Source organism: Chelmon rostratus, chromosome 21 (assembly GCF_017976325.1).
Source record: "Chelmon rostratus isolate fCheRos1 chromosome 21, fCheRos1.pri, whole genome shotgun sequence".
Lineage (NCBI taxonomy): Eukaryota > Metazoa > Chordata > Actinopteri > Chaetodontiformes > Chaetodontidae > Chelmon > Chelmon rostratus.
The window spans coordinates 6,739,879-6,766,447 of NC_055678.1; the positions used below are offsets into that span (position 1 = coordinate 6,739,879).

A 26,569-nucleotide genomic window follows, 5' to 3' on the forward strand; every position below is an offset into this window, starting at 1 on the left:
CCACGCAACCTGAAAAAAACAAATACTTTTTAATCCTTCCATTATCTACTCATTTCTCCAATCCTCCTTTAGTCTTTGCAGTAGCATGTTCTTACTGCGACCTCGACCTTTCTCCACAGATTCATTCAGAAGCCAAAGCAGTTGTCTGAGTCACGTCTCTGCAATACAATAAATACAGATTGTATTTATTATTACGCAAATGCAGGAGATGCCAGGAACAAAAAGAGACTGTAACTGTGTTCTTGGTGCTTCTTTGCACGATACTGATGTTCATTTTTACACCTGGCTGATCTGTTTGCATTGGAGAGAGCAAAGGGGAACTGAAAATGGGGGGGAAAGGGCAAAGAAAACAAACAAAGGGGGCATTGATGTGAGAGGAAAAGCTGCTCCATGGATTCCTTTAAGTTAAATAAACAAACAGAAAAATTGCCAGTTCTATCTGTGCACACAGGCCTGCTGACACAATCAGAGGCATCCCCGGAGCGGGGATTGGACAGAGGGAGGGTGAGAGAGAGAGAGAGAGAGGGAGGGAGGGAGAGCACTTCTTTCCCACCCCTCCACAGCTGCTGTACTACCGGTAGCCCTGCCAGAGTGAGGGTGGCGATGATGTTGGGTCACTTGGACTCCTAGACCACCTCAGAGAGACTCTTCACCTCTCCGGTCCACTTATCTCACACACGACCGCTTTTCATTAACCACCGTGGACCGGGAATGGATTCCAAGCTGCTGATTGGACCGGGGATCCCCACGCCGGACCCGACCGCCCGGGCACCCTTGAACATCAGCTCCATCAGTCCGCACCGCCTCATGGAGCTGACCCCAGTCGCTACAGCTGTAAGTATCCATCCCCGTGCCACTGCTTTTTGTTTTGTTTTGTTTTGTTATTGGCTGCTTGGAGGAATACCCCGCGGTGTGACCGGAGAGCTTCCGCGCGCTGCAGCGACGCGTAACCGCTGCAAGATCCGATCCAGAGCAGCTAAACTCCCCACATCTGGCAAAACAGCAAAGAAACTGTCGGGTTCACGTCTACAGCTGATCATTTCATCCCTCCGCCAGGTCATTCATAAAATTTGAGGAATACCGTATGAGGGGAGGCGTGTGAGGGAGAGGTTCACTGTGAGTGAATGAACGAATCACACCATCCTCTCCTGCGCGTCTGCGCTCCGTTCATTCAGCACCGCACCTGAATGAAGGCAGGAGTGAAGCGCAGATCCCCTTATGTCCTGTGTTTCTTTGGCTTGTACTATTGTAGGAAATGGCAAGAAAACGCTGCAGTGGTTGTAGGTATTTGTCACCTCCGTGTGCGCTTTTTTTGTGGCATCGTCTGTGCGCACGTCAAAAAAAAAAAAAAAATGCCATTCATGAATTTCTGTGACAGTATTGCGCACAATCATATCAATTCGTTGTGAATTTACGGATTTCATCTCCTGCCTGTATTCCTATAACAATTTCGGAGGACGTGTCTGTACTCAATAGTGACTTTGCGTTTGTAGACTCATTTGGTCCTTTAGGCTTCCAGTCCCATATAATCCCTGATCTCAATTTACCACATGCAAGGCAGCGTCAAAGCATGGTTTGCTGGTTTGTGTGCTGATTTTGCTTGCTGGTTGTAAGTTAAAATACTGTTGCTGTTGTTGTTTTTGTTTACTTAAAGGCGTGTAATCAGATCAGCTCTGACATCACTCACATCCCCTCTGCAGTCTCACTGACACATTTTCACTGCTGGTGGTCACCAGCAGGAAGAATGTGTCCATTGCCAAGTCTCATGGCTGGACCAGAATCCATCTCCCTCTGTGTCTGAGCGTGGGATTAGTTTACGCATTGCCTTCAGGAAATCCTTTTAAAACAGGACACTGACTCTGATTTGAGAGAGCCACAGCTGTTTGAAAGACATACTGAGAAACACATGGGTGCAACGCTACAGTAAATGCAGTTCAACAAGTGTGAACGCTGACTTTGAAGTTGAGTCCTGCAGGCTTCAGTCTCTGTAGATTTTGTGGCCTGGCCTTCACGGTGGGAGTGCTGGGAAAGCCGATACTGGAGCAGTGCCCGAGGCTAGCTTCGGCTGAGACAGATGGGATCTTCTACTCGGCATTAAGTGTGGTTTTCATTTAAAAACCCTTTAAAAAATTTTCTCTCTGGAGCCTTCTTTCCCTTTTTACCACCGTTTGTTGCTTTATCTCTGTTAATTAGCCATCAAATCTACAATCTCTGGATAATTAAAAAAAAATATGGGTCGAATTTATAAATGCTTATGTGAGCAGGTGTGTATGCACACACACACTTTTGTGCAGGGGTGTGTCTGTGGAAAGAAAATGATGTGAGTGCTGATGTGACTGTATGTATGTGGATTTGTGATTGTGTGTGTGTGTGTGTGTGTGTGTGTAGTTATGGGGACAAAACACAAGTCTCCATAACCCAAATCATTCAGTTTTAGGTTGACGATTTGGGTTAGGGTCAGGTTTAGGCAAGTAGTGCTTATGGTTATGTAGTGTCCATAAGTAATAAAAAACAAGTGTGCGTGTGCTCCTTTGGGATCATGTTCTCTGATCTGCAGTTGATTAGAGTGTGATCGCTGCTTTGCCTCTGAAGTCACAGATAACCATTTATGTGCAAACTGATTAACGACTTGTTACTGATGCTTGTGACGCGTGGCAGAATCAGTAAGCAGCAGATCAGCTGCGCAGGTAGTGAAGCGTTCATGAATACTGTTAAATCTCTGGACACCTGAGAAAAACATAGCAGTTGTTTTAAAATCTTTCATCATCTTTTAATCTGCGTCCATTTTAGGGCTGGGCAATATGGTGGAAATCAATAACATGATGTGAAAAAAAAAGAATCATGTGAGGATATGGCAAATCTATGCAGAATCACATGATAATTTCAGTGCAATTAATTGTACTCCAGTGTCAAAACGTTTTAATAGCTCATTTTGTTTTCCTTCTTAATTCTAATTTGCTTGGCACAGATTATTTTGGACAGCAGAACCATGTAATAATAAAAAAAGTAATATATTATTAAGATATAAGGCTCAATGACAATACCTGCATTAGATCGAGATAGAGATTTAACAAATACCTCTATTTGTTATACTGCCTGATTGCTAGGAATAAATGGACACGTGCCAGCCAATGAGAATGCAGAATTCTCAGTGCCCACAGAAAAACACTGCATTGTCACCTACAGCTCTATAGTTACGACATGCAAGTGAAAGCTCTTCGTTAAGGCTCATTCACAGAGTCACATTGTTCCACGGCTCTCTGTTGTAATGTGACGCCTGAGCAGCTACAGGCCCGTTCCTAACGAAAACACGACTATGCTCTGAATGAAGCACCGCGCTGATTCTAAGTGTGATAATGGTGTCGTTACAGCTGGTTTTTCTGTTCAGGGAGAAGCCCCTCAATCGCGTCTGTTAAATTAGTCTCGGATGTTACGGAGTGATGCAGTTTTCTACATTTTGTTACATGTGCACACATATTCATCTGTTTGGAAGCGTTCAAACACGTGTGTCCGTGCCAGCGTTGCTGTTGCATGTGCATGCATATGCTTGCATTTTAATTCCAATTTCTTCCTCTCCTTCACCCTCTCCGTCACTCTCTCGCTCTTCTTTCTCTCTCAGTTTATTTGTCTTTGCCTGGTCTAATTTGCTGTGCATTAGATAACCACGAGACCAAGAACATTCATATTACTTGCCGTCCACTGACGAAGGGAAGCCCAGAAACGCTGGCACCATGGCTTCAGTGCATGCTCACAGAGGGGAGAGTAAAGAGAGATATAACCACCCACCACTTCCATCTTTAAATCCCACACAAACACACTGTGTAGAGGAAACTTCCACGCCGCTCGCAGCGCCTCTCCTTCCTCCTCGCCGTGTGATCGGCATTAATCTGGCCCTGAGCCTCTAGAGCTAGGCGAGAGAGAGGGAGGAAATGAGAGAAAGCAAGAGGAAGGAACGGAGTGATTGACAGAGTTAGGGGACAGAGGAACAGGCGTGAAGGGGGGTATTAGTAGTGATCGGGAGTCCCAGAAAGATCCAGCAGGGAGATTGGCAGGAATGTGCAAGGGAGAGAGGGAGACCTTGAGGGTGATCCACCACTTCACAGCTGACGTCATCAGACTGGAAGCGTGTTTACATTCAACACACACATACACACACACCACATCTGCATATCACCTTCACTCACTGCACTTGTCCATTCTTTCAGTGACCACAACCACTCCATCACTTTACTGTTCGCACGTCCTCCGCTCAGTGTGACACTGCAGGAATGTAGGACTCCCGAAACAGATGTCAGACGCCCGAGCACACGAGTGTCAGCAGATGCGCACAAACACACACACACACGCGCGCGCACGCTTAAATGCAGCGGCCAGGATTAATGAGAGGAGACGTGTGTGTTCCAGTGGAACAGTGGGGCGAGGGAGGTTTGGCTCAGTGGAAGCGGTCCTGGTGAGCGGGAGTGTGTTTCTGCGTGTGTGTGTGTCTGAAGACAAAAGGAAGGTGTAAATGCAGGGGAGTGTGTCACCACCTCTGAAGCCAGTTCTCAGGAGAGCTGTGTGCTCTGAGGTGCAGCAGCTTCTCACAAGCTAAACACTGCTGTGAAATGAAAACCTAATACTGACCGGTAGCCAGCTTTTAGGGAGCTGTTTTGTTTTTTTTTAGCACATTAATGCACTAATAATTATAATCCAATCCAGTTTCTACACTGTGGTATTGCCGTGTTTGCTTAAGTGAAAGATCTGCCTGCTTCTTCCACCGCTGTACGCAGACATGTGTTTGTGTGTGTGTGGGAAATGCACGTTTGCATACAATGTTAAGCAGTCTGGGAGTTAACAATGGAAACAAACATGGTGCCTTCAAGCTCTTGTTGAGTTCAGAAAGCGATGTACAGAGAGGCAGAATATAGAAACTTCAAAAGAATGCTAAACAGATGTCTTGTCCTTGAGAGAGTCGCTGTATCTTCGACTGGCATCTCTTCTAAAGTAAACTGAAGGTGTATGAGATATCTTTGTGCAATTTTTCAAGTACCACACTTAACGTGTCTTGTGGTGTTTTCTCATAAACAAACAAATATTCTGTTTACATTCAGCATTTCTCATCAGAACACGTTATGAGAATCCTTGAGGGCTGACGTGTTCGATGCATTTTACGTCCTCGTGAAAACAAAGACAAGGCGGTTTTTAAAATTGTCTACGTCTGTGTTTACGAGCTCGCAGTCTGACACATTGCACTTTACCGCCACCTACTTTCAATCAGTGAAATGGCATGAAACCATTGCCTCGTGGGAGCGTGATACAAACAAAGCAAGGACCCACTCGTATAAACTTTGCTCCATAGCACCCCTAGTGGTCAAAAACTCCACACTGTACCTTTAAATACAACTCTGACATGCTGCTACTTCCAAGTATTGCCATTTTGTGCTTCTTTGTATCTCTTCTTGCGCACACATTTTAGACAGAAATATGATGATATATGTGGATGCTGTAAAAATTACGTAACAGGTGAAGAATTTACAAAATAGGATGTATAAGTTTACAGTTTTCACTACAGATGTTTGTTTATCTGACAGCATTTAAGTTGTTTGACTGTTCACTGCAACAGGCGCACCGGACCTTTGTCCTCACGTGGTTAACTCGGTGAAACTGTCACGGTTTGCTTAAGTTTAGGCATCAAAACTACTTTGTTAGGTTTAAGAAAAGATTGTGGGTCAAAATAAGTATGTTGCTGTTACGTATGTGATGTAATTTAAGTTGTGTAAGTTAAAATAGATCAATTCTGGTGTGATTTTAGGTTTAAAGCACGACATGTTGCATTGTACAGTCAAACACAAAGCTAGGCCAGCATTGCTTCATTTTGCTAGACGCCAGTAGATTAAGTCTGCATGATTAGCCGACATTTTATTAGCATTCAATTAGCATAACATTGTCTTACCCCCACCCTGTCACTAACAAACTTTTGTATAATATATTGTTCCTTTGCCTCTGTCGAGAGCTTCTCTTCATATGGACATTCGTCTTTCTGTGGACTCAATGCATTTCTGGTGATGAACGACTGACAGTGACAGATAATGACGGCTTGTACGCTATCCCTCAAAAATGGCGGCGCCGCCCCTGAATGCTCCGTGATTCCCATTCCCTATTACAGATGCTGTAACTGACAGTCAGCTCATGTAAGCTGTGCTGGAGGCCTCGTAAAGTTTCTTTGTTGCTGTCAGGGATCGATAGAAGTCATTGTCTTCATGACCTTCAAAAACAAAATAGTTACTGGAGCATAAAGCATAGATAGAGACTTTCATCTCCTCTCAGCTCATGAAATAGGCGGAGCTGTTCAGAGTGGGTACTTCTGTACTGTAGATTGCTCCCAGAGTGATGTTTTAAACCTCACGCTAACACTGGAAACCAATTATTATTACCCTAATTATATTGCTGAATATCCTTTTAAATGGTAATTTGAATGGCATGTATTTGTGGTGTATAGAGTGGGCTCCAGACTAAGTGGATTTTCTCACTCCAGGGATTTACCGAACAGTTGTTGTCACTAAGTAATGTGTACCCACCAAACCAAAGCCACATCTTTAAGGATCAAGAATAAATCAAACCATATTTAAACCACTCATTGTAGGCAGTGGTGGAATAATAAGTACATTTAACATGAGCACTGTTCAGTCTAATTGATATCATGATTCTAATACAAATTAACCCATTCCCTCCTGTTTTTCCTGTTGCTAGGGTTCCATGGTTTCGAGCAACCCATTTCCAACAGTAGACGTTCCAGACCACGCTCACTACACCATCGGCGTTGTCATCCTGGCCGTGGGAATCACAGGCATGCTGGGAAACCTCTTGGTCATTTATGCCTTCTGCAGGTGCTTTACTTCATGTATTTCTGATTAGAATATATGTGATAATGACATGACTGATTTATTCATAAGTTCATAAGTTTCTAATTAGATTAACAGTAATATTTCAACAGCTGTGTGTGTGTGTGTGTGTGTGTGTGTGTGTGTGTGTGTGCGTGCGTGCGCAGGAGCCGGAGCTTGCGGACACCATCCAATATTTTCATTATTAACCTGGCAGTCACAGACTTCCTCATGTGTCTTACTCAGACGCCCACCTTCTTCATCACCAGCATGCACAAGCGATGGATCTTTGGGAAAAAAGGTAACACATGCACACAAAGTAATTTGAAGGTTGAACATTTCAGCTTTACGACATAACACATTCTACACATGTGTTATATTTAAAACTGCTGCACAGAGTGACAATGACAACCTAAACACAGACTACTGACATTATATACACTCTTTTATGTATGTGCCCACATACACATCATTAACATTTGTGCACACGCTCTAAATACCATAGGGACCTGTATTGTTTGCTGACCCTTTTGAGTGTGACCTTACGGTTCAATTAAAATTGTGCGCGCGCACACACACACACACACACACAAACCTGCCCTCCTCCATCACCCTCTTCTGCTACAGCCTAAAAGCAACACCAGAGGCTGAGAGTATCCAAATCCCATCGATCACAAACAGCAAGCAAGAATGCATGTTTTACATGAGTGCATTCGCAGGGGGTTGTGCTATAGTGTGTATTATACATCAGTGTGCAACCTAGTGGGAACAGAGACAGAGAGAAAGGGTCAAAGAGACTCCACACTCTACTGATCAAACACTGATAGTCGGAGCGCTGTGTTTTCCTTCAGGAGTTGTCCTGACCTTGATGAAGACAGCCAATCATTGTCAGATCTGGAGCTCAGCTCTCAATGGCGGTTTCTGCAAGAGGACTCTCGCTTTTTTTCCTAACCACTACCAACCCCCAACCACCTTTTCTCCTCCTGCCGTTCCCTTTCAAAAGGCAGAAAGAGAAATAGGTGTAGATAATAAGAGAAATAAAAAATGAATCAATAATCACAAAGAAGAAGTCAATTTTGCCCGACCTTTTATTTGTGTTTGTTCGTCCTGTTTTACAAGAATTCATAGAAACTCCCTGTAAGCTTTTTAATGGTTGGGCTTATTGGCTCTCGGGACTACAACAACCAGTCTGTGATTTGTTCATTTTTAAAAGGGGGTGGTCCAGTGAGAAGGTTAGGGCTAGAGCTAGGATTAGCTCACCCCAACACCCATGGATCTGGGGGTGTATTTTCAGGAGCACAGATTACCCATAGAACTATTATAGAATATTATAGGAATACTACAGGCAGCAGTGTGCCTCTATGATTCTCTCGCTCTTCCTCCAACTACACATCGCGATTTTGTCACGACCATTTGCCAACAATATAGTATACAATATAACAACAATATAGTATAGTTTATAGTATAGAATTGAGTATTTATACGTAGCATATGGTTTAAATAATATAGTAGATCCAAGATGATACTGACTGGGCAGGACAGAGAGAAATATGCGTAATAACAAATCCATCAGCCAGATGGATTTGTTATTAGGCCACTGATATTTCAGAGCCATGGTCGAGTCCATAGACTCAGTCAGATAAAGGATCAATGAGTGAGGCAGACTGGACTAATATATTCAACTAAACAACCACTCTGCCCCTGCATGCTCTCTGCTGCTCCGGATAGAGAGGCAGGTTAACAGGGGGGTCGCATTTTGGTCATGTTGCTAACACGGGGATGCATCCCCCCTCGTCCCTCTTCAAATTGCGAACAAACATGGCGACAACAGTGAACAACCTTGACAATTATTGGAAAGACATTCATTATCGCCAAAGGATGAGTCTTAATGAAAGGGCAGTTAGAGCACCTTAAGCTTCTGTTATGCAATGTACTTCACACTGACATGTATGCCATTTCAATTGTATTTTGCCTCATTTTGTTTTTTGTCAGTGCACCAATGTTTTTACTTGGCATAAAACTTTTTTGCAATATTTCAACGTTTTAATGACATCTCTGTGCATCCAGTCAGTTTTATTTATGTGCAAATTGAAAATAAAAACTGGTGCATGGAAACACACTTACTCATTAACGCTTCCAGAGAAGATTTGCTGCTAGCAACTTATTGTAGGACCTTATTAAATGACCCTTCCCTTTCTAAGATGTTTAACAGATACTTGGTTGAATACGTTGACTTGACCACAACGCACTGAACTTTGCTGTTAGACAAAATGCCTCAGGACTTTTTAATTATTGTTCCTCTCTGGAGAACATCTGCTGTTCCTTGGGAGCCAATCTGGACTTCATTAGCTTCAGTAAGTTAACAAGGGCTGTCAAACATACGCAGACGGTCAGGATGACAAACGTACAGGCATTGCAGTTTATATTAAGTTGTGAGTTTCTTCACGCAGGCGACACATTTAATGTTTTGTCTTGGATGTGAGGACTTGGTGCTGTGAGCTCATGATGTGTTACAGGTCGGTGGTAATCACACACTCAGGGACTGAAGGGACAGCAGCTGATAAAGTGATGATGGAGTGTTTGCATTGTCTTTGTGCGTATTGTGTCAGTGTGTGTGTGCAGGCTTGCACATAAATCTGTATGCGTGCCTGAACATGTGCATCAGATTTCTTCATACATAATGGATACATGTAGCATAATGATAAACTCAATAGAGAACAGCACATACAGAGCATAAAGAAAGAGGCTAGAGGCCATTAACACTGTGGCAGTCTCCGAATGAAACCATGCACAGTATTAGAGTTTAGGTTTATAAACTGTTTTACATACAGTAAGTATGTTCAACATGTATTAAATATTTAAAAACTACTTTTAATATTTACATTTTTAAACACGACTGTGCAGTTTGAACTTGCCCCACTTTCTCTGTCTTACCCCGTATTTGATTAGAGCAGAAGTTTGTATGCAAGAAGTGTGCAAGGAAAAGGCCGCTGCAAAGACACTACACTCACACTACAAAACAAAACAGGATGACAAATGAATCAGTACCTCTGTAATTCTCTCATCCCTACAAGATCAAAGCATGTTAAGTCTGACCAGAGGGCAGTCATGTTGAGCTAATGGGTTAACATTATATGGATGTTAGTGTACACAATAGACTTTCTGTTTGATTATGTAAAAATCTAAGTGGGAATCATCTACAAAGGTTTTGAAAGGCAAGAAGAGCTGTAGATTCAGGTGATAATTATCTTTACGTTCGTTTGTACAATCGACTCCATGTTATCGTTGTTATTATTTTGCTGATTATCAATAGTACACTGTTTTCACATGGCTGATATATCAGTTATAGCTGCTTTAATGGTAGTTTACTTAAAAGGAATTATGGATCATGTGTGTAACAGATGTTCACCAGCTGATATGAAGTTAACAAAGAATACAACAGATCCAATATGGCAGGAAGATGCTCACTTGACAAAACAGCACAGAAATTACCCATAAAGCCATCCGTTCCTATCCAAAACTGTTGATAAAACTGAGTTCTAGGTTTAAAACACAGTCCGCTGCAGTACTCCCAGCTTTTGTTAAATAGCTGTCGGTGCTACTGCCAGAAAATGCATTTATCCCGATAGCTTCAGTCAGTAAACGTATTTGTTCATCCTCTCCACTACCTCTCTCTCCAGGCTGTGAGTTGTACGCCTTCTGCGGAGCGCTGTTTGGTATCTGCAGTATGATGACACTAATGGTGATTGCTGTGGACCGGTATGTGGTGATCACCAGGCCTCTGGCCTCCCTGGGGGTGATGTCGCACAGGAAAGCCCAGAGCATTGTGGCTGTGACCTGGGTGTACTCTATGGGCTGGAGCCTGCCCCCTTTCTTTGGCTGGAGTGAGTACAACTGAGACCTTGAAAATGGATCATAATTGATCTGTGTGATTCCTCTGAAGAATTCAGTTTGTTGAGCTCTGTCTTAGTGCTTCTCACTGGCTGTTTTTATATGTGTAATTCCTGCTGAAAGTTGTACTGCTACGCCTTTGTCAACATGCCAAACACATGTAAAGTAAAATGACTTATCAGACGACAGATCACCTCATGTTTACCCGTAGCTAACACTGCAACAGCCCAACTGTAATTAATGATGAGGTCGTGTCCTGCTAGCTTTTCTTTTTCCTTTGTAAATAGCACTGTATGTTGGTGTTAACAAGTCAACATCTATGAGGTTATTAAAACTTTGTTTTACTCTTTCCACCATCAAACTTGAACACAAGCTGCTGTCACGATCACAGGTTGTCATTTGTCATTTTTATCGCCTGACTATCTTCAGCTGGGTGGGTCTGACTTAATATAAGCCTGCAGAAAGCAGACGCCAGAGAGGTGGAAATTAAATTCTCTAGGTTTAAGGACAAATAATTTCACCAGTACAACCTGGTCAGAGACTCTGCATGCTGAACTGTTAAGATGACAGGAAACAGCTTTGTTCTCAAAACTCACTTTTAATACAAGATGTCTGTCCAAACAAGACAGAAATTATGGGAGAATCAATGGGCACAAAAAAACACAGAAGGTATTTGGTTAAGTTTACAAACATCACACACGTTTGCACCTAACTTTATATAATTTAGACACTCATGGAGGTCATCAACTTCGAGATTGTGATGATCAAGGGAAGGTACAACTTAGTGTCAGCTGCTTAAGAATTCACCAGTGTTGTGTCTTTGTGCAATGCAGCATGCAGACAGGGAACAGTAAAGGCCCCAGTATGGAGCCCTGAGGAACTACGCAGGACAAAAATGAATCTTTGATGAACTCAGAGTCATGAATCAAACCAAGTTAAACCTAATGACCATGACCTGCGATCTATTGATGCAGTACATATACAAGGACATATGCCATTACAACAACCACACTGTGTAACATATTCTTTGAATGCGTTCCAATTATTTTCAGAATGTGTGGATTATTGCGATTTTCTTGTGGATAAGATTTAGCTGTAGGCTCTGTCTCTATAATGTATTGCATCCTTGGGGACAGCCAATTATATCTTTTTAGTATTCCATTCGTTCCTTACACGAAAGATGGCTTGCTTCCACTTCCACGTCCACTGAATAGAGAGACTGGACCACAGATATTCAAACAGAAGCTACACGTCATTCGGACATGTTTTGCCACCCTGCATCTACTCTGTTGCAGTGGCTGTTTTTCACTAAAAACTCTCTAGAGGCTTGGAGCCCCACTGCCACAACAACTTAACACAACATGTAATAAAAGTGACTTATGGCTTCCTTCCATATCTGGAGAAAAGGAAAGTGTTTTTCAAAGTCTGCTGCTATATGATATTCAGAAGTCGTTATGTGTGTGTGTGCAATGGTCAGTTGTGTTCTCGTGTGTGAGTGAAGCCACAGTGGTGTGTGTGTATTCTCTTTGTTGATTTTGTGTGAAATGAAATATGTAGTCCAACATAGAAGAAAGCCTTGGTGTGCGTACCAAACACCACGAGTGCAGAAAGAAAGCTCCAACTGCTTTTTCTGATGGATTATGCACATGGGCCCATTAGGTCCCAGAGTCATATATTAAAGCCTCTGCTTGACAGGTGCTATTACATTTAACAGAATACTGCATACATTTGCATGATACACTTTTAGTCAAGCAATCTCCTGTAGGTGCTTATTAATAGTGCTTACGACATGACTCTACTATGGCAACGCCACTTGGTTAATCTGGTGGTCCAACACAGAGTGACATATCTCAACAAGTATTCGATACACTGTCGTAAAACTTAGTAGAGTCATTCGTGCTCCCAAGGGGATGAACCCCTTAACTTTAGTTTTCATCTAGTGCCAGTTATCTCCCCCCATTTCGTAGCATAGCTTCATATTTAACGGATGTGAGAGTGGTATTCTTCTCATCTAACTGCTGGCAAGAAAGCAAATAATGATATTTCCCAAAGTTTCTTTTTAATAATCTGGCTTTTTTTTTTGGTCAAATTGTGTGTCAACTGAGGGACCTTCAGTAGAGCAGCCAGGTAAATTTCGAAGTACTGAGATCCAAATCAGTTAAGTAGAAAGGTGATTAGACCAACACAGCTGATAGTGAAGGTGTAGAATTTATAAACTATGAATTTATTAAAGCCTGACAACTGGAATGTCAAATGAGGTACAAATTCAACTCTACCAACAGGTTATCGTTATCAAGACTGCACACCTGGAGGACAGTAGGATGGATGTGTTCCTATTACAGATGCAAGTAGTTCAAGATCTTACAGATAAGGAAGGAGCAGGACGTTATACAATACAGAAATATAAAAACATAAAAGGCTTCACGGCGTGGGAAGCAACCACTGAAGTGCGAGTGTTCTCCCACAGGTGCCTACGTCCCGGAGGGTCTGATGACGTCATGTTCCTGGGACTACATGACGTTTACCCCTTCTGTCCGCTCCTACACAATGCTGCTCTTCACCTTCGTCTTCTTCATCCCTCTCTCCATCATCATCTTCAGCTACTGCTGCATCTTCAGAGCCATCCGACACACAACGCGGTTGGTGCATGCTCACACGCACCCACACATGCATCACTAAACACATGGGTGTCTGAAGCCGCACTGTGCAAGTGTTGACACGGATGTCTTGTTGATTAACAATGTGTCTTGGTTTTTCTATCGATTTTCACTGATGTCTCACTCAACCAGAACACTAATACTGCCTGTGCGGGCGGAACTGGCAATGAAGGTGATGAGGAAATTGTCTGTGTGTGCAGAAGACCAATATGTCTAAGTCATTTACCTTAGCTGACAAAGTGAATTAACTGGAAGGAAAAATATATTAAAAGCCCTTGTGAGGGGAAAAAAAATTACATTGAAACATTACATTGAAAGCAAAAGCAAAACAAAGAGGCTTCATAACTATATGTGTGTGTGTGTGTGACAGAGCCATAACAAAGATCAATTGTGAGGGAACCAGAGACTCTGCAAAGAGGTTCCATAAGATGAAGAGCGAATGGAAGATGGCCAAGATCGCACTCATCGTCATCCTGCTATTTGTCATCTCCTGGGCCCCTTACTCCTGTGCAGCCCTCACTGCATTTGCAGGGTAGGTGTGTGTGTGTGTGTGTACTTTGCCTCCTAAAGACATTTTTACAGTCTAGTAATGTCAAAACATCTCCAACTGAAAGCCGGCGAAGCACTATATCTTCCCGTGGTTCATGTTAATAAAGCAGTACTGGTAGAGGTCATGCATCTATCACTCCGGTTTAACTGGGCAGGGGCTGTGATGGCAGCAGGTTTAGCAAGGGTATGTACGCAGGAGGGAACATCCAGTGGCTTTGCTTATTACGGCAAGGCATGCATTTACTCTCTGCTCAATGTGAGTGAAGGTATAAGGATTACAGTACCTGCCGTTATCTCAGCCAAGCCTCAAGCCCCCTGCAAGTTGATTGTTATACTGGCATGAACTGCCCGGAAGGTGGGATATCAATACTGATTCAGACACATTCAGATGAAATGGTTATTAGGCAGTAAAGTCTCTGCTGTTCAGCTCTAAAAGCATCAGAGGTGAATTGAGCTAGTCTCCGTGATAACAACCATATACGTACATGACCATGGGATCATGGGACAGATCTTAGCTAAACAGGATATAATCAATATTTTTATCATTGCATCTTATTACATGACAATGTAAAAGAAGTCAAAGAATTATCACCTGAATCTGCAGCTTCCCTCAGCTTTGTTGTAATTTTTCAGCCGTTTTCAGTGACAAACACTGTACAGCGACTAGCTGGTGAACATCGTGGGTCATTTAGCAGCTAAAGAGCCGGATATTTCCCTCGGGAGTTGGTGGAGACCAAAAACAGAGCGAAAAGAGAGGGAATATTGGACTTATATTCATCAGGCGGCTGGAAACAGGACTCCAAATGAATGATAATGTTGCTCCATAGCTGCTGGATGTGTAAATAGGCAAGTTCAGCATGTCAGCTTCATGAGGTGATAATGTCAATGCTGTGTTTATAGCTAGTGTTTGGTGGGCGGGTAGGTTTTTTGCAGATATAAATTCAACAGCAGCATCCCTGCTGACCATCCACAGACCTCATTGTTGTTTCCATAAGGGGAATTTCTTTGGTAGAAAGTAGTTCCAGTGAATCCTGTTCACTGCCATGCCTGTGGATTATACCATGTTTTTCACATTCACATCAGTTTCTATGACACAATATGTATTTCCTTCCGAGTGCTGGCCTCAGGGCATCAGACAGTCTTAGCTGTTAGCTAATGAGAGTGAAAGGCAGCTTATTGATCAGATGCTACACCTACTGACCACTAAGTCAATAAAAATACAGTTTTCTGTTTTCAGTCCACATTTTATGGGATCTTAAACAAAAGCATGAATCCAGCATTGAAAGTGAGCGACTGGGCGTCCACAACATTAATTCTGCACCAGGCAACACACCCACCACTGCCCTCCTCACATGAATGTGTCTCATTTCCTCCTCTCATTTTTCTTCCTCTTGACCACATCTGCCCCTGCCCCCCTTTCTCCTGCCTCTCTCAGGTACGCTGACATGTTGACTCCGTATATGAACTCTGTTCCTGCTGTGATCGCCAAAGCATCTGCAATCTACAACCCCATCATATACGCCATAACACATCCCAAATACAGGTAGGATGCGCATCTAACCCGTGCAGTTTCTTTAACAGCTGATTAAATTAATGGCATGGAAGTAACATTATGCAGAATTTACCATTTACTCAGGCTTTATTGGAGACCTGATCATGCTTCTCAATCAATCTCAATCTCTCTAAAAATCAAGTTTGCTTTATTTGTGTGGCGATAATTAAGTATAGTATTGCCAGTGCAGTAGAAGTTTACAGTGCAAGGAATGGTGTAGCCTGTTTGATACACAAGTATATGCAGTATTCCCACTAACATGCTTCAGGATTCCTGCTGTATACCCACTTACAAATGTTTAAGGATGTGTAAAGATGCTGCTGGTTGGTGTACTTTCTTGAGGTGTTCCAAGGTCATTGCTTGTTAAGATGAATTTGTTCTAGACTCTGAGGGTTAATGACAGTCTTACTGTAGACTAGACTAGATTTATAGTTCAGCTTTAGATTCGTTTCTTCTTTCATTCACTTTGGGATTGAGAGCTACAAGAAAGGCTCTGCTGGATGTGTGTTTCTGAAAGGCACTTCGTGTCGTCTTCACGATGAACAATCTCAGGAACTCGGAGGGAAAAAACAACAGCAGCTGACCGATCTCAGCTGTGGTCTCGGTAGCTTTGGTGGACCCGACACAGAATGGAACAGAGCAGAATATAGTTTAATGTCCATGTGGAGAAATTAGCTTTTTTCAGTTCAGTTCTGAATACAATAAATCCAGTATATACAACATGTAATTACATTTTTGACAGGGTGCATGACGATAATACAGGTCCTTCCTTCCTGCTGCTCCCAGCAGACCATACACACCGAAACTGCAACTTCACCCGTGTGCGATATCAGTGCACACTAAATTGGGCAATATCAATATTACCTGTACAATGATGTGAACTCAGCCATTGCCTTGTTTTACTGATATTGTTTTTTTATATGTATCATGTCTTGCTTTTTAACTGATGCTTTTTATTATTAGATTATCCCCTTTGCTGCTGTAACACTGCAAATTTCCCTGCTGTGGGGGTAATAAAGGATTATCTTATCTTACAGTCTATATGGCGTCTAAGTGGCTCAGTAGCTGTACCACAGCCCCTTAATGCACAACTATAAACAAGCTGGCTGAGGAGATTCTCCCCCGTTTTCGCCTCTCGGCAGCACAGAGCTGTGTAATGTCGCAGCTGGGGTCACTGGCTTTAATGTGTTTAAATGTGTTTAGTGCAGAATTTGATTGCTTTTTTAAAAAGAATCCTAATTAAAAGGTGTAATTGGGCTAATTCATCTTGGCCCCACGCTTCACTATCATATAATAAAATTTGTTCAAGAGCCTTTCTCTCGCTCTCTCTCTCTCTCTCAGGTCAGCGCTTAGCAAGTATATTCCCTACCTCGGGGTACTGCTGTGCGTTCCTGGCAGAGACCGGTTCAGCAGCAGCAGTTTCCTGTCCACCCGACGATCAACCCTCACCAGCCAATCAGAGAGCAAGGGCCCCAGCAAGCCCCGCAACTCCTCCCTGTCTGAGAGCGAATCAGTGAGTGTATCTCATATCTAATATGGTATGTCACTGTCGTACACTTCCCATGACCGCTGCACTGAGTTGCGAGTTGATGATTTTAGTCTCGTGTGTCTGTGGTTTTGTCTGGGTTTTGTCTCAGGCCCACTTTTCAGACACGGAGGAGGACTGCTCGTCTCGGACGCCCGTCAGTCGTCAGTCGTACAGTGATGTCAAACAGGTGCGTCATAGCAGCCAGAGGTCAAAGGTGAGAGGTCACAACATCGGGGAGTTTGAGAGAACTGCCGCCCACAACCCCACTGACCCGGCCATATGTCTCCTCTCACAGGTCACGGTGAGTTCTGGTGCCCGGCTTATGTAAACATACTGTTACTTACACACTCTAATGTGCATTAGTATGTATTAGTCATACACGTCTAGCTTTATTAGTGCGAGATAGGTGTGGTCAGGCTGAGATTGAGTGTCATGTAGGGCTTATTTGAACTTTTCCCACAATAGTTTGATATTTTTGATGGGATGTTTTGCTTCTGTTTTGGCATTACGTCAAGGCTGATCTTAATCCTCTCCGCCTGAATTTGAGAAGTGAGGTCATATTGTTTTAGAGTCCTGTTAAATTCGATAGACGTCATGTTTATGTTCGGTATTCATGGCAAGAAACACTACGAGGTCAGGTTAGTTGGAGCCCTCTTAAAGTCCAGGCTCTCCACGGTTGTATTCCTCAGCGTGTAATCGGATCAGGTCGTGTGGTAGTTTGATTTGACTTCGTGATCCCAGTGTTTCAGTGTCTCTTGCCATGTTGCTTTGGATTCTGGCTAACATATTTTATTAAGTCATAAAAATTAAGGTTCCAGACAGAATCCAGTTGCACCCAGACTAGCATGACTTCGACATGATTGTCTAAAAGCCATCCCCACAGACTGGAGTAACATGACCACATGACACCAGGCTAAGTGCTTTCAAGGACCAGTGTGTAAGATTTAGGGGATCCACTGGCAGAAGTCGAGTATAATTCTCATAATTATGTTTCATTAGCATGTAATCACCTGAGAATCAAAATCCTTAAATTGTTGTTACCTTAGACTGAGTCCTTTCTATCTACAGAGGGAGCATGTAAAGGATGGAAAACATACAATGGCGAATGTCTCTAACATTTCTAAGCATCAATGGAGAGCGACAGGTCATTCTGTTTGGGACATGTAATATATGGAGCATTTCCGTCTCTCTGTAATCATCTTAGTTCACAGAAAAAAAAAACACAAGTAACCCACATGTCATAAGCTAACACACACACATACGGGCGTACTGCCATGCAGGTCAGGTTCACTGAGGACTCCATTACAGAGGGTCCCAAGACTAATCCAATAATCTGGGTGTTTCAGTCTTAATCCACAGCTTGCATGACGCAGCCCCATGTTTCAAAGTACTGCACTTGCTGGCGGCCGAAGGTGGCTGATTGTCTAGGAGTCTGTGACCTCCATCTGCCTCCATCTCTGCACAGAGCGGAGGATATTAACTTTTACTTTTGTCGATAATCACAGTTTGCCTACTTGATCTCTTGCAAACAAATTTCATTTTGCAGTAACTCTGAAGTACTTTCGCTTTCACTTTAGCCCGATACTTTTGGACATTTTGGACAGGAGTTGGACATTTCTTGCAGAATTAAATGAGAAGATTGATGCCACACTCGTGTCTATAAACTAAACATGAAGCCACAGGCTGGCTATCTTAACTTAGCATTAAAACAGGAAACGGGGGGGAAACAGCTAGCCTGGCTGCATTTAGCATTTTTCCAACTCACTTTAGATGAAACCATGTGAAACTGTAAAATCAACAGTTAGCTAGCTAGTTCTTGTTTCATTTGTGGTCTGATAAACAGTAAATTCATAAAATTCAGTTCATGGGACCCACAGTGTTTCCATGGTAATGCAGCCGTCGGGGCTTTCGTGGTTCAGGAGTGGATCCAGAGTAGGCTGGGAAACCGATAGATGCTGCCTAGCTCTGTCCAAAGGTCGCACAATCTGTCTAAAGTACTGGTTTTATGTGGGTTTATGTGCTGGACTATGTCTTAGCTGGGCCCATTGAAATCCTGGAGTCTCAGCTTGTTGCCTGGCAACCTCACAATGATGACAAGACTCCAGCTTCAGAGATGGGTGCCGGTAGGAGGATTTTATCACCTCTGGACAGAGCCAGAGTTGCTTCTTTCCAGTCGTTATGCTAAGCTAAGCTAACTGGCTGCTGGCTATAACTTTGAGAGTGGTGTCAATCTCATCAAACTTTCAGCAGTAACATTAATAAACAGAAAATGTCAAACTATTCCTTCAAAAATGAATTTTGATCATAACGCCATTGGTTTCAAGAAAACAGTGACATTTTAGGTGCCCCAATTTTCACCACAAATGATGAGCCTAATGCTATTGCTGCATGTGGTTGTTACTAAGAAACATCACTGCATACTTTTCAAGAGAGACGCTCCTTTGTGCGAAAGGTCTGTGTTGAAATCCCGATCTGAAGTCGCTCTACATGTAGTTATGATGTGACCCGTGGGCTCAAACAGTACACGGGACCTTGTGATTATAGCCAACACTAAATGGCTGTGTTTATGTGCATGCTGTTCAGACTCTGACGGAACCTGAAGACATCTTCATGTCGGACATCAGTGTGCAGCCAACCAGCCGTCTGCCTGCTACTGTAAGAGTCTATCTTACTCTTCGCTCTGTGCGGTACATGTGGCGTCTGTTGTTTTGCATCGTGAAAATCAACAAATCCTATGAAAAAATCAACATTTTTATCGTACTAACAACTATTGTCTGTGTAGAAAAAGCCTGATGTTGCTTGTACGTTTGTGCCAAAGAACTCCACTGTTGTCCAAAATCTAGTCATTACTTCTCAGCTAATTGTAAGTGTATTCTTTTCATTCATTAGTCTTTTTATGGTGGTGAAGTCCAGTCATTTACTGTATCTGTTAAGCATCTTGATTTTCAAAATCAATACCGCTGAAGGCCTTGACAACTGTACTTTGTTTTCTTTATCGATGTTTGTTACAGTAAACACTCATTATTCACTGCTGTAGCTTCACCAGTAGTTTCACACTATATATTGATAGTATGTCTTGCAGCAGTGTCTTGCTGCCTTCGTGACAATAAAATTGTTATTTCAAGATATTTTTCATGACATAACAACATGTATTTCTTATTATGACCACATACCAAAATACAAACATAATAACAAGAAGGTTTTCACTTAATATATCATGAAACTCTCTTGTTAAAGCAGAAATTCAACGTGTCTCATTAAAAGCAGATGCTTTTCTTCTTACATGACAAATTAATTGATACTTCGGTCTGTAGGCACAACTAGAAAAATATGACATAACATGAAGAATATGAAGAAACATTGTGGCTTTGTGAATATTTTATTTGGAGCTTTTGGACACCAGTGGAGGTCTCTGGAACAGAGCAACAACAGAGTCTGACTGAAGACATGTCGCTGTCAGTAGGTTGGTTTCATCCACCTGTTTTTATTTCACTTTCACTCTCACAAGGCCAAAATTCGAGAAAATCTCAAAATATCACATTAACGTTTTTAGGTCTGCCTGAGGTAGAAAAGTTGATTCATTGAGTAAAATACACAATGGAAACAGACTCAGTGAATAAATCATGACATACATGAAGCGTGTGACTTGAACAGCCACCGGAGAGACTGTAACATCCTCACATTTATACGTGTAACGAACATAAACAGCACGTTTCCATTGTTTTTCATCGTTTCATCGTTGCTCAGTTAATTAACCCTATAATGCCGTGGTTATCATATTTGATGCATGCATTTCTGAAACGTTTTGCATTACCATATGGTAAAAACTTTGCTCAAAACGATACAAACAAAAAAAAACATATTTGCTAATTTAATTTTTTTTTTTTTATTATTGTTAAAGGGCCAAATAAAGTCTTCAGATTCAAAAAAATAGAATTTTCTGTCCATTATTTCTTGGGTCAGGCATTATAGGGTTAAGTCGTCTTAGCAATGTCATCAACTCCCAGAGATCGCACAGTGCTGGTGAACGGAAACATCAATTCTTTCTTCTTCTTCATTTTTTTTTTTTTTTGGTTAAAAGTGTGAGCTACATTGCTGCACGGCGCCGCTCGTGAGACAAATTCCTGCTTTGTTTGGTTCTTTTCAAGGGATTTGTTTACGGTAACCTTTTCCATCTGTCTTGCCCAGGTGTTTTAGCCATTTCTGTTAAAGGGCTATTAAAGGGGCATGTCACCCATTCTCCAACACTGCTCAATGATTCTACCACATTTCAAATAGATCGCTGAAAATAACTCTGACTGTGTGGCTGAACAGGCTGTTTTAAGGGTGAAGCAATGAGAAAATGGTTGGCATCTCTTTAGTGCTTCCTTTTTTTTTTTCCTCCTGCCCATTCTAGTTAATCCAATCAATCGTACTTTCCGTTCTGTCCAATTTCATTCACTTCCTGCTGCTCTGACATCAGTGCTAATGAAACCTTGTAGAAAATCAAAAGAAGAGGTGCTTCAGCCTTTCATTATCTGTTCATTTTTACACCCAGACACCATGTTTCCAACTGTTTTGTCTCTTTTGGATGCCGTCTGCTGTCGATACAAAAGAGTAAATTGACGCAAAGATCGATTCCTCAGACATTATTGACTGACTGCAAAGAATCACCCAACTTCAGATAAGCTGCTCTTATAAAAAAGAAAGACCTTCACAAAAAAAATCATTAAGCTTTTTGATCCACAATAAGGTTTGTTTGTTTAACAATAATACAACAGCAAATAAGTTCTTATTATCAGTTTAATATGTAAACAGAGAAACAGCTAGCATGCCTCGATTCGCTTCTCTAAATGCTAAAAATAACAAGTTGTGGTTTTATGAGGGGTTTTATGTGTGACTGTGACTTAGCTAGGAGTAATGACTTCCTGTAAATCTATAGACAACATTCGTGTGGGTTAATTCTGTTACCATCTCTGGACAGAGGCAGGCTAGCTGTTTCCCTCCCTTTCCTGTCTTTATGCTAAGCTAAGCTAAGCAGCAGCTGGCAGCAGCTAATCTTTTAACATGCCAAAAAGCCAAAAAGCTGTAATAAAACAGAATTATCCTTTACAAAAGATTCACTTTAACACCTCAGCTAGAGTACTTTGCTCCTCTAGAGCAGATCCATTGATCCCAGGGGTCAACCCTGTGAATACAGTCACACTCCGTCAAGAGTGCTGTGGGAGCGCCATTCATCAATCCAGCCAATCAATGCCTTTGATCAGCGGTGACTCTTTCATGTCTTGTGCTGGCAGGTCAAGTGGAGGAGAGCTGCACTGAGCCAAATCCCATCAACACTTGATTAAACGTCATTCTCTCCTCTAACCTCCATCTCTATGGGTTTTTTTTTTTCTTCTCCACACAAGCATTCAGCCACCTACTCACATCAAACAGTCTGAGCCTCAAAGCCTGAACATCTCTGTCTCTTCCTCCCTCTGCCTACACAGCTGGAGAACGTGACGGAGGAGTCAGGGCCAAGGACTGCGTGTAAGACATCATCCGTCATTGTCACCTCTATATCCAGCCCGTCTATACTGCATAGTCCGCCGGGTTTCCATGGCAACCTCAAACTGACCAAAACTTACTGCCCGGTTGCCAAGGAGCCCCTTGATATCGCCAGGCTGGAGACTACAGCTTTGCCATGAACAGCTGGACAAAAGAGTAACAACAGTGTGTAACTGTGTGTGTGTGTGTGTGTGTGAATTTCAGTATCTCCCTCCATGAGACTTTTCTGTACCGGCATGCTGTTCGCTATTCACGGTAACTCAAAACCAGAGCATGCTCTTCTTCATTTTTTTTGCACAGCACAGTGTGAGTATGCGAGCGCGAATGCCCACTAAACTTAAATTTAAATGCGAGTGTGCGTATTCGCGCACATGAACGTGTTTCACTTTGTCTGACATATCACGGTGGTTGGAGATGGTTTACCTCGGAGCCGGAGGCAACAGGTTAGCCTTAAAAACACAATATGAAAAGCTGTCTTTGTCCAGGGTTGAGTATCAGTTAGATTTTTATTTATTCGTGCTCCAGATTCTTATCATCATATTTGAGTTGAAGAGTTATAAATGTATTTTCTTATTCGTTTTGGTTTCAAGCTCAAAGTATAAGTCTTCTTTGTCTTGCCATGCAGCAGTTGAATGTTTGAATGTTGAAAACGTGTTTTTTCCTTGAGGTTTGGGGCACGATGACGACGACTGTGGACATTAAAAAAAACGTTTATGAGCCATATTTTAAACACTATATGTGTTAATGCATGCCCAACTTGTGATAGACAGAAACGCAGTAGGTTCAAACTTTCTAAAATCATGCTTTTTCACCATCTTTTAATATGAAAACATTTCCAAATCAGAACCAATTCTTGATACCCGACCTGAAATGTTTCTATGGTTTGTATTCTTCTTTTTTCTACTATACTTGAGGATGTGAGACTAAAAATACTGACATTACAAATGCATTTAGCAGTAGTTTTTATATTTGCATTGAATGAAAAGACTCCTGGCAGCACTACTGATCCCCCTGCCAATCAACACCATACTCAGCAGCTACATGCAGATTTAAGCCACTTGGAGCTAATTCTTTTGGTTCTCATAACTAAAACAATATAAAACTGTGAGCATGCTAACCTGCAGATTCCACCCGGCATGGCTGCGTCGTGTTCTGGCTGAGACACGCCCGCCAGAGCTGATCGCACCCATTCAAGATGGCGCTGGAGATTGCACCAGGAGTGCTGCAATGCATTTCAGAAGCATCCCAGAAGCGCCTCTCTGCTCTGCTGAAAATATCCAGCGCTGCACAAAGCACATTGAGCTGGGCAGGAAGTCCAACACATGAACTACTTAGAGAATGCAGCCAATTTTCAAAAAACACACAGCAAGCAGAACGCAACACACTCGTGCCCGGTGGAAAAAGGTTGTAACTGCACCTACACGATGCAAAATGTCAGAGTTGAAGTAAAAAATGTCACACATTTAGCAGCAAATAGAATTTTTTCTCAGGAGCTGGTGGATGCAGCCAGAGCTAAGATGACCACATTTAACAGCTCACGTTGCTCTGATTCTACCAGATGTGTGAGTAAGCACTGTTTTTTAGCACTGGTGCATTTAAATGCAAAAATTTAAAAAACGTCCTCCCTAATGCAGTGCTGCTGCTTCCCGGCTGACTCTAAAATGAAACCACTACAAATGAATTCAAACTCAGATCAGCCTCTGGGACACTAATACTGCATGTCAGCAAGGAGAAATTAAAGCTCATCCCAGTCTTTCTGCCCTCTAGTGGTCACAAAAAAAGCTTTAACATGAGATGATCTACAGTTGTTCTCGTAAACTGGGTAATCAGACACACATGCGATCAGACAGAAGAGGACGCAGTCAGTTTTGTTTCCCCTCTGGCTCTTTCTCATTGATTTTTCCATTCCTGGTGACATGAAGTACCACAGATCAGACAAATCAGGTCACACATGTCACAACACAGGACATCAGCCAACACTGTGTAGTGTGAGAGCGAGTGTGAGTGTGTGTGTGCGCACTGAAGAACTGGACTCAGTACTGTACTTTGTATTTCTCTTGATGCCATACTTTGCTGTAGTATCTGCTATTAAGATCTGCAGGTGACAGTTTGCTAAATGACTTTTGTGGTTCCAGGATTATTATCTCTGACCTCTTCACAGATGGACGCACAGGACCGCATCACGTTTTTAATGTCCTTTTCATTAAGTGTCACATTTCCAAAGCTCTTTTCTCCACCTCTGTACATTGCAGTTCCCTTTGAGATGACGAAGATCGCTGCATCATTGACTATGATTGTAATAATTGTTCACATGTCGGATAAAATCTAATAATGCCGTCATTATTATGTGTGTTAAATGAGAAACCGTCAAATTCAAAAGGCAACAAAGGTCGACGCGTTCCCACTGTTGCTCATTTATCCTGCAGTGCCCATCAGTGAATGTACGAAATGACATGAAATTATGGCATTATGACAAAACCTACATGTAATATTATATATATATATGAAATTTAATTAAGTGACGTTTCATGAGGTGATGGTTTCATGTTGATTTTGTTCCCTTTGTACAAAATGTTTTGTGTCGTTATTTATTTTTCTAAATAAAGTTTTAAAAAATGCTAAATTCTGCACAACTGTCGGCCATGACTCAAAGTCTTTGCCTTTGTGATAACATCAAAATTTGCAAAGGTGGCATCATAAAACTGTTTATTTTGTCCATCCAAGGGTAAAAAAATCCAACGTATTCAGTTTGTTGTCACAGAAAACAAAGAAAAACAGCAAATGTTTGTATTTCAAAAGCTGGAACCAGTTCATTTGTATCATTTTTGCTTAAAATAAATTGAGCTGATGATCTAAATTGCTGCTAAATTAAGTTTCTGTCATCCAACTGATTGATGGACAAATCGTATCAGCTCTACATTAAACGTCCTTCAGTGCATCAACCATCCATTCTCTAAACAAACAGTCATGGGGTTTCTGCTCACACATATAAACTCACACACACACACATTCATTACTTACTGCAGTCTTGAATGCATCATCTGTCCATCAGTGTCGACTGACTGATACTTTCATAGGTCACTGGATTAGTTTCCTGAATGGAAGAGATCCATCCAGCACAGCAGATAACAGCTGGAACATCCTGATGTCAGATAACAGAGTGGTATTAGTGTCGGGCATATCTGTCCAACATGTCAGAGAGAAAAAATCATGGACAATTATCCTGCTTGCTGTTTGACCTGAACAGACCTCCCCTGCAGAACGATGGCACCCTGCAGAGGTGAGAGTTGGTACTCAATCTGCATAAGAAGAGGTTATTCATTCATTCACATACATTAGTATCTGCATTTTGTCTCACTCTCAAATTCAAGCTTGCTCTGTTGATATGAATATAATGTTCAAAAGTTTGAATCACCTGTTAAATTGATGCTTTTCTTCTTCCCTTCAATAGTAACTATCCTAACATCGACGGAAACAGTGCAATTTAGACACCAAATGGTTAAATTGTATTTGAAGTTTTCAGTCTGGTTGAACCTTTGTACAGTGTTTTGTTCTTCATCTACAAAACATTACTTTTTTTTGCAAACCCTACATACAAAGTAACATCTCTTTGTAAAGAGGACTTTCTACAACCTAAAAGTGTGAAAGACTATACAAAAACACAGAGGAGTCCTCTCAGCCATCTGACTTTACCCAATTAAGCTGTTGTGACAGGCGATTCTAGACTTTTGAACACTGATGTTGTTTTAATATTTCCAAATTTGAAGGAAAAAAGCAGTGTAAGAAGAGGTATTCAGGTCCTTTCCTGAAGTAAAAGTAATACTGCAATCTAAAAAATACATACTCAAATACTAGTAAAAGTCCTTGGCTGTAAATGTCACTTAAATAAAAGTATCAAAAGTAAAAGTACTCATTCTGCAGAAAAATGCTACATTATTACAAGATATGTTATTGCATTATTAGGCCTTCAACACATTTTTGTGCAACCCTGATTCCACGTAAATAA

General features: G+C 41.9%; 1 protein-coding gene across 1 annotated transcript; it reads left to right on the plus strand.

The window, feature by feature from the left end:
• The first annotated feature begins 711 nt into the window (after positions 1–711).
• On the plus strand, positions 712–23,077 carry LOC121624632 (melanopsin-A-like). Its single transcript, XM_041962428.1, has 11 exons — positions 712–834; positions 6,730–6,866; positions 7,028–7,161; positions 10,541–10,744; positions 13,219–13,390; positions 13,779–13,940; positions 15,393–15,500; positions 16,851–17,022; positions 17,147–17,338; positions 19,621–19,692; positions 22,506–23,077. Exons 1-11 carry the CDS (start codon positions 712–714, stop codon positions 22,701–22,703), a joined length of 1,674 nt encoding a protein of 557 aa, XP_041818362.1. The 3' UTR covers positions 22,704–23,077.
• Positions 23,078–26,569: the final 3,492 nt, after the last annotated feature.

Coding starts and splice junctions, on each gene's coding strand:
- LOC121624632 (XM_041962428.1), top strand. CDS start 712: ATGGATTCCAAGCTGCTGATTGGACCGGGGATCCCCACGCCGGACCCG. Junction 6,867..7,027: donor GTCATTTATGCCTTCTGCAG/GTGCTTTACTTC, acceptor GTGCGTGCGCAG/GAGCCGGAGCTTGCGGACAC. Junction 10,745..13,218: donor GCCCCCTTTCTTTGGCTGGA/GTGAGTACAACT, acceptor GTTCTCCCACAG/GTGCCTACGTCCCGGAGGGT.